General features: G+C 37.7%; 1 protein-coding gene across 2 annotated transcripts in view; it reads left to right on the top strand.

Moving 5' to 3' along the window:
* Positions 1-543: 543 nt before the first annotated feature.
* Positions 544-9054, top strand: part of HFM1 (helicase for meiosis 1) — a 55450-nt gene continuing 46939 nt past the window's right edge. Inside the window, exons 1-7 of one of the 2 annotated variants that reach the window (XM_039382975.1) lie at positions 544-837; positions 2686-2737; positions 3208-3357; positions 3740-3861; positions 5329-5656; positions 6387-6652; positions 8175-8222. In XM_039382975.1, the coding sequence (XP_039238909.1) occupies positions 3287-3357; positions 3740-3861; positions 5329-5656; positions 6387-6652; positions 8175-8222 (835 nt within the window). In that variant the 5' untranslated portion in view covers positions 544-837; positions 2686-2737; positions 3208-3286. The remainder of the gene's footprint in view (positions 838-2685; positions 2738-3207; positions 3358-3739; positions 3862-5328; positions 5657-6386; positions 6653-8174; positions 8223-9054) is intronic. The other variant, XM_039382977.1, reaches the window with a different exon arrangement.

The raw sequence follows: 9054 nt of genomic DNA, 5'->3' as shown, positions 1-9054 counted from the left end.
GGCAAGTCCAGGATGATAAATTGCAATATTTCTGTGGGGGGAAATAAAAAGCAACTTACTGCTGCATTTTACAAATACTTTATGTGATATTGCTTCAATTTGTAGAATTTGAGGCGTTTTGTTGCTCCAGTTCATCAGCAAGGAAAAAAATTTGCAAAAATTCGCTATAAAGTATATTAACGATCAATATTTTCCGTATATTTTTTTCTTTCTGCAGGAATCATTTTGCTAACAGAGTCATATGGGTCAGGAATCAGCTGCCTTTTCTAGTTTATACCGGGGTCAAAGTGAGTAAGGACTTTCCACGAGAGAGTAATTCCCATGGTTTGGACAAGATCTAAATCTTGCACCAGTGGAGTCTCTCCACATTCCTCTTTGACAATTTATATGGGGAATTTAGCTCCATCCCTTCCTATCGCTTCAGGATTTCCGAGTAGCGGGGTCTGTCAGGTGCCGCGGCCGGGCCGCCCCTCAGAGAGAAGGCAGCTGGCGGGGAGCGGGCCTGCCGCCCTCCATTTCGCGCCGGCGGGAGCCCTCGGCCCCTGAGCGGGGAGGGAACAGGGAACGCCGGCGGGAGCTCTCAGCCCCTGAGCTGGAGGGGACGCCGGCCGGCCCCCGCACACTGCGGAGGGAGGCGCGGGCGGCCATCGCCGCTTCCCGCCGGCCCGGCTGAGGCGGTTTCTCCACGCGGCCCCACCGCGGCCGCCATTTTACACGGTGTTGGCGGCGGGAGGCGCTGTCGGTGAGGTGGGAGCGGCGCTCGCAGGTTCTGTTTCCTCAGTGAAGGGAGAGGAAGTCTGACTCTGAGGGGCTCGCAGAGCCCGGGAAGGAGTGCAAGTGAGCTGGGGATGTCCTCTGAATCTTTGGGGCAGGACTGGGAGTGCGCAATCGCGGGTTGTTTGGGCCAGCGCTCCGGAAGGTTGCGAGCTTCACCTTGTGCCCCAGGAGAGAGCACTGAAGTGATCTGAGGAAAGGACTTGGCTTAGGAGGAGGGTGAAAAGTAAAGGGGCTTCAAAAGTGAGCAAAACCCCTTGTGGCCTGTAGTGTTTGTAGTGAGGTGTTTCTTAAAGCAGATACATGAGAGGTCTTTGCTCACAGGATTTGGCAAACACCTTTTTGTAAATGTGAATCAGTGGTCCGTGCTGCTCATGCAAACACCTACTCCCTCATTCTGCCGCCTGGAATATGCCTTTTACCTGTGCGGTCAAACAGTATTGAGCATATGGAAAGGATCCTTTTATTTCTGTCCATTGTGGGGACATTTTGGGCTCCTCCCCACCATCACCACCACACCCCGGCCTTTTTTGTTTTGTTCTTTCTTCTTTTAAAAGTCCGAGAGACTTTTCATTATTGCTTGTCTGGAGATTTTGAGAGGGATGTCCCAGCTTACATCCTGTGAGCAGCTGGATGAATGCAGAGCTGCACAAAGGAGTGCATCTCTCTCAGATTTCCATAGTCTCATAGAATGACTCTCATAGAATCTTATTTTTATTTATATTATCAAGCAATTGGAATAAATGGAGCTGATCAAAGAATAAATGACATAGAGAGCAGGGGCCATAAAGCTCTGAGAGATCAGATACTGTATATAACAAAGACTGTTCAAGGATGGGAATCATAAATCTGAACTACTTAAGTGGAAGTTGCATAATCATAGATTGGCGATTCCCTGCCTGAGATAGGGAAGCCATTTCATACTGGTATGCAGTGTTCGCAGCTCTGCTGATGGAGCAGTGGTTATTCAGTTGGATAAGCACCAGCATGGATTATTACTACTTCAATAACAACACCTTGATAGTGTTCCTGATAGATGCTTTCTGCTCCCCCTACTGCTACCAAGCCTGAGAACTCCTGCTTTAGATTACTGGCATTAAAAGCACGCAAAAGCATGGTGGCAAAATTAACCAACTTTGTTAGATTTATCAGTGTGATTTCTAAATTCTAGATTTAATAATGGGAAGGGGAAAGTGGCAAAACCTGGCAGAGTGGGAGTTGCAGAAATTGGCAGAAGTGGTATTGCAAACTCACTCTGTGTAGAAGGGGCATTGACAGATTTCTTGTTTGAAGTTCTTCACTGTGTTCACAGACAGTTTCAATTACATACTCTATATTCTCCTGGTATTGTGAAATGTTTTCTGTTTTAAGTTTGAAGCATCTCTTTGGAATATTTGAAATTTTACAGATTCTGTAAAAGAAAAATATACTTTAAATTTTTGATTCACAGCTGATGGTACACAGTAATAAAGTAAACCTGAGTCCTAATTGCAAAGCACTCTTAAAGATTCTTTTCATGTGTTACTGATGAGATGCTGGAGTAAAAGAAGTGTTGCCTTTGTATATCTCTCTAGGTAAAGTAGGTAGCTTTGCTTTGTTACCTTATCTCCAGAATTGGCCTTTATTGGACTTTATAAGCTTGATTTAGTATTTTACCATTTATTTTAGTGATGAGATTTTTGAGTCAAAAAATCATCTCTCTAGTATTCTTTTAGTAAGATCTTTGCTTTTTAAACTTGTCCTCAATCAGAATTAAGAGCTGTGAAACTTCTCAACATGAATGCATAAAGAAAATATGTCTAATGTCTACAGTTGGTGCTAAATGAAAAACATTTAAATTAGGTGGAGTATTTTTAAGACTGGTGTATATTATAAATAGTTTAGAAATAATCTCTGTTTCTGATGTTTCAGAACAAACCTGTTAACAACATTAAGGAGTTGGGTCTGTACTCCAGTTATCCAGGTAAGCAGTTTGCATGTAGGTTTAAAAAAATCTTGTTTTCTTGTAAATTAAAATAATTGTTGACTTTTTTAGGTAACAGTATAGTTTTATTTTGCAAAAGGTTGACAGACTGTAATCATAAAATGTATTTTTCCTTCAGAACAGAAACAATTTGAGAAAAAAGTATATAGTCTGCAGTTGTATAAAAGAATATTAGCATTTTGCCTAGAAATTAAATACTTTAATATAAACTTTATCTTGATCTTCACTCCTACCCACTTTTCTTCTACAGACACATCGTAGTAGTGTAAAGGTTGTTTAAAGTGCTGCCCTATGGAATTTTTTAGTCATAAGTAATAGGAACCATATTTTATCAGGACAGAGATTCTCTGTTTGAAGAAGAATTAAGGACGCAGGCAAAAGCTCTAAAAGAAAACAATTTAGAAAATATTGGCACTTAGAACTAATAAACTTCCTATTGCTTTCTACAGGTTCAGTTCTTGTAATTCCAGTTTTACAGTTGCTTGTGCTGCCCTTTGCAAATTAAGAGACTTCACATTTGATCTAAAAATGTTCAACTCTGCAGACATGGTCTTTCCACTGGAAAATTTATTTTATGAAAGACCAGATATGAGACAAAGGTAAAGCTTTATTGTTAGACATATATAACTGTTCAGCAAGATTTTCCACACTCTGAATCATTTTACAGTAGTATTCTTGTGACTCACTTTTTTGTCGACTGATAGAAACGTGGGACTAGAAATTTCCAGATTCATGACCCATACTTTGAAATGTCTCCAAGCACATTGTATGATGCAGGTGTATCTTAGGGCTACAACAAATAGAGGCTAGCAGAAATTTTGCCTCTTTAATTTTATGTGACTAAAAATCAAATGAATTGAAGAATAAGAATATTTTGTAGCAAGAGAAACAGTAGGTTATTTATAATTAGTGATTTTGAGCTAGATGTTGTGGAGGGTGCTTACAGAATGCTTTTACCTTACATTTGTGTGTTAAAAATAGGTATCTAGAAAATGAAGAGCCTAAGACTTGGTTTATTGCACCTGCTCCAGCTACTGCTGAAATTCCATCTGCAGAGGAGTTACAGAGGGAACTGGAAAAAAAGTCAGCCAACACTCATATGGGTAAAATATCATAGAACATAATCATGGAATCATTGGAAAGGTTGGAAAATACGTTTAAAGTGATCAAGTCCACCCATAAACATAACACTGCAAAGTCCGACTAAACCATAATATTTTACATTCATTTGAAATTACTTAACAAATAATATGTGACAGATATTTCCTCCTCTTTTGCTGTGAAATATGAACTATTCTAGGTATGCAAGTATAGACATAGAATGTATTTTAGTGGAGAATGATGGTGTTAGATGTATTTGGAGCGTTAACAGTCCTCTTTAGGCATATACAGGCCACAGGTTTACTGTGCAGAAGTGGGCAAGGCCAGAAGTATAATCAAAATTTCAGTTACTCCACATTGTTTCACAAAGCACTGTAACACAGTGGGAAGGGCTGTAAGAGCACAATGTTAACACATGGATCTGATGACCTGTCTCTCACCTGAGGTACAGAGTTTATATGAAACTAACTTTTTTCTTCCCTTTTGGGGCTTTTATCAAATTGCTGTTCAGGAGGCGAAATTTGAATCTGGTTGTTAATTGCTGTGAAGTGGCATATTCCTCCCATCTAGACACTCGGAATCACCTTAAGGAAATTTATTTTAAAGAATTTTGTTGCTTTCTCTCTGTCAACCAGATTTCTGCATTTCTTAGCTGCTGTGCTGATTATGATATTCTCTATTTAAGAATTATTTTAAAACAGAAGGTGGTTTGTTTTATTTTCTACTTTAGGCACAAGCAATTCCATTAAGAGCTACTTACTCAAATAAGCCTTCTGGTGTTTGTAGAATTAGAACTGTTGTGGTTGTATCACAAACAGGACATGATAATTTGAAATTTCCAAATGGATAACATTGAAATTAATAGACTGCAGAATAGAACTGTTTTGTTATCTTGTCAGGTTTAGTTGCTTATTTCTGCTCCTGCCTTTGCCTTCCTTTTGCCAACAGCAATGCTTGTTGATCTGGTCTGCCAGATCAGGACACCGATCCTACTGAGAACTAACCTTGCAAAATGTGATAATTAACCAAGAGGGCTGTGAGAGCAGCCTGTCACCAGCATTGGTACCAGTTCTGACTGTTGAGACTGCAGCGTTTATCTCACAGCTGTTTATACCAGGAACTTCAAGCTTGGTCATTGTGTCATTTTTAAAGACCATCTTTATTCTGGGACAGGGTGAAGAGTTCTGTCCTACAAACTACTTTGTAGTTCTGAGGAACAGTTTTGCTCCTTTACTTTGTATAGGAAGCAAAGAAAGTCACCCTATTTTTATAACTTTTTAATTGACAACAAATACATTACATTCATTAGCATAAGTCAAAATATGCACTAAAGTTCTTGCAATAAGATAGAAATATCAGTTCATATAACATATGTAAATTTGGCTGATACTGTTTGGAAAATATTTGATTAAATGATTATGAATAAGAATATGAATATTAACAGAAATATGAATTTATTGTTTTTGTAGGAGGGAGAAAGCACCAGATGTTTATACAACAATGTAACAGTAACACTGAAAAAGTAGAAGACAAATCATCAGCACCTGTTCCTTTTGGCATAGCCTCTGAAAAAGAAGTGCTACAATTAAGTCTAGGAGAAAGAGAGAAAATTAGTTTTCAACATGAAAGTCTGAAAATAGTTTCATCATTTCTCTCTTCTGATGAAGATAAATCTAAAAGAGGAATAGAGTTTTCTCAGCAACCTGGTGCAAATTTTTCACAAAATAAAGTGTTAAGTAATTTTCCGGAAAACAGTGATGATGATGATGAGAGTGTCCATTCAGTGTTAAGAAAAAGGTACATGTCTAGTCAACTCTGATAACTTATCACTGTCAGAATGGTATTATTATTTTAGATTAATCTGTTTAACACAAAGTTTTGAATCCTTCAGTTGAAGGTACTCTTTTCCAGGGCTCCAGGCACTAATTTTCTTCAGTATAAGGAAAAAAGATGTTTCTTTTTGCCAATATTTTAGTACTTTAATTAAATGTGACCTGAGCTCAACCTCTTTCATGAGAAAAGTAAGCATGAGATTTGTTGCTTAAGTTTTAAAGAAATTGTTAGATAACAAAGATTTTGCAAAATACTACTCTGAGTTCTTTATCTGCATGGTAACAAGCAAGAAGGCAACAATCACTTGTTTTTCAGAACAGTGGTCAGACAGTCAGCAATAAATTCCTCGAGCAGTTCTCAAGGTGATTTCAGTGCTGCTTGGGAGGAGAGGTTTCCTCAGAACCTGTATGTCTCTATTGGTTTTAATATGCAGAAATTCAAAGTTAATCTGCTGTTGGGAGTCAGAGCCTAGCTGGACAGGCAGTTAATTCTTTCAAGTTCTTTCTGGAATGAAAATAAAGTTAAAATATGTCTTGAAAGAGGTTTTTATGTCAGATCAAATAAAGTTAGATACAATTTTATTATTAGTGTATCTTACTAGTTCTGCTTCTAATACGAACATACATATTTTCCAAGTATTAGACTAACTGTGTAACATTACAACAAACTAATGAAAATTCTGGATCTTTTGCAGCTTATTTAAAAAGTCTGGTTATACATACAAAAATGCAGAATTTAAAGCTGGTTCTGTTGATGTGAAAGAAATTGATGCTTGCTTAAATACAAATGAAAACGTGAAAGAAGTGAGAAAAGAAAGTTTATGGAAAAATAATCATCATGCTCCAATAACTAAAGACTCAGATTTTACTTTGCATAGGGTAAATAATGAGGACACTGTGTCTGAAAATGGAATTAAATTTCAATCATTTTCTAATGCTTCAGAGATTCTGGATATGACAGGTAATTATTTTTACTCTATTTTAAGAAAAATTGTCCATAGTCTGTCTTTGGTATATAACAATAATGGATATCTAAGATCGGAGGTAGAGTGAAGAACATTTTCTCACCAGCTCAAGGTGAGATAATTGGCTGAAATTGGTAGAATGTATTGCAGTTCTGTGGAACTTAATTGCATTGTTAATGTGAGCTGGCTCAACAATTTATGAAGAAGATTCACAGTTTCAGAAGTGCCAAGTCATGTAAACATATTTGAAAATGTCACTTCACATCAGTCCTCTAAGCAATTTGGAAAAGAGCAGCCTCATCCTTTCATGTGGTAAAGAGTCTCATCTTCATTTGAAACCAGATATTGAAAATTAAATGTTTGTTTGTGATGTAGCTCGTACTTGTATCTTTGTAGAAATAGATGTTAAATAGGAGATATCTAGAAAATTAGGGGAAGTGCTTAGAATTCTGATGAAATGATAAATTATTGTTTTAGAAATAATTTTTGGTTTTTAATAGTTTTTAGCTAAGTGTGGTTTATTTCTAGATCTTAAACTTTTTGGGACAGGGACTCACTGTGTCTGTGGAATGTACCTTGTGTACCTGGCTAACTGCTTCAGAAATATGGAATAGAAAATTACTTATAGCAGAAAAACGCAGGGCAGAGCTGTGGCTTAGGATGGGATTTGGAGACAGGCCAGGAATGGAAAGTATGATTCCTGTTTGATTGCCTTATTGAGCAATTTTACTTAACTTTGTGGATGAGGGGAGAGCAATGGATGTCATTTACTTTGCCTTCAGCAGGGGTGTTCATAGAATCATAGAGTGTTTGAGAAACACCATCTTCCGCAACATTCTTGTGTCCAAGTTAGGGCAGTAGCAGTGAATTGACCACTGCGTGGGTCTGAAAATGTTTGGTCAGGCTCAGAGGATGGTGGTTACTGGGTCACACTCTGCCCATGTGCCTGCTACCAGTGCAGTACTGCAGGGGTCTCTCCTGGAGGAGGGGGCTGCCAGTGATCTCATGAAAACCAGCAGGAACAAATGCACAGTCCTGCTGCAGGGAAAGAGAAGAACCCCTAAGGTTCCTCTGGGATGGTTTGACTGGAGGCAGCTCTGTGGAAAAGTGCCTGGGGTCTGGTGAACAACTTGCTGAACATGAACGATCAGTGTGCCCCAGCACTAACAAAGGCCAGCAGCATCCTGGGCTTCGTTAGTGGGAACAAAGCCAGAAGGTTAAGGGGAAGTAATTATCTCCTTCTACATGCTACACTACATGCTGCGTGAAGTCTTGGGCCTCTGGTACATGCAAGACATCCTTAAACTGGAGTGAGTTCAGCACACTCCAGTGTGATGGTCCTTTCATTTGAAAGGATCTCCCTGTCCTATCCTGTCAGCTCCTTCTGTATCACCTAGACCTTGTTGTAACCTTGGAACTCCTCGCAGAACACATAGCTTGAGGTCAGGAAAATATTTTTCATGGTTATTGGTTGAAAAAAGATCTGATTTTATAAATTTACTATTTCTATTTCTTTAGGAACTACAGAAAGAAAATTGGAAATTTTGAGGGCTGTTACAGAAATACGTATCCTTGTATTTGCTCTTCTGATTTACTGATTTTATTACAATGCTTTACATTTACAAAACTGTAGTGTTTAATTTGTAGCCATTGGGTATTCGTGTATTACATTGTAATAGTTTCGATTTGTAACATGAGGCTGGGAATCAAATGGTAAATAGGTGCTTATCCTTTGGACTTAAAAATATAGAATGAAAATAAGGCAACTTACAGATCATTCATTCCTAAGAAAACTTATTAAAATTTAATCCTCAAAACTTTATTTTTAAAATGTAAAATTTTAATTTGCATAATATATATTTCATGCAAGATTTTATATGCAAACATGCATATACACAGATATCCCCATACACTTTAAATAAAGGAAAAGTGAATTATTATTTAGGAAATAAATATTAGGAAAACTGAATCTTACTTTCTATCCCGTTTTCTCAGGAGAAAATTAACTTCATGTATTCTTTGTTGGTCTGTACTTATGTTGTAGTGTGCCTATGGTATATTTCCGTTCTTTATGCAGATTTCACCATAATTTTCCTCCTTCTTGGCCCTGTCTTGAACACATAACATGATTGACCATTCATCTGTATCTGTCAAACTTTTTTTTTTTTTACGCTTTCTTTTCAATATTTTGTTTCTAGTAACCTGTGAAGTGGTAGGTTAAATATCAGGATTAGGAAGTGTCTAAATTTAGGCATCTTAAATTCATGTTAGTAGCTTTAAAAAGTGTCCTAATTTTGAAAATGGGTAAGGACTCAGTTGTTCTGAATTGGCCAATCACAGATCATTAGTGCTCTACATTTTGAAAATAGTTCCCTTATTTAAAGAGAAAATTTAGATA

This window comes from Pipra filicauda, unplaced genomic scaffold (assembly GCF_003945595.2).
Source record: "Pipra filicauda isolate LSUMZ 115617 unplaced genomic scaffold, ASM394559v2 scaffold112_size3218982_pilon, whole genome shotgun sequence".
Taxonomy (NCBI): Eukaryota; Metazoa; Chordata; class Aves; order Passeriformes; family Pipridae; genus Pipra; species Pipra filicauda.
The sequence above is the reverse complement of the archived record's forward strand: the minus strand, read 5'-3'. Positions and strand labels throughout refer to the sequence as shown.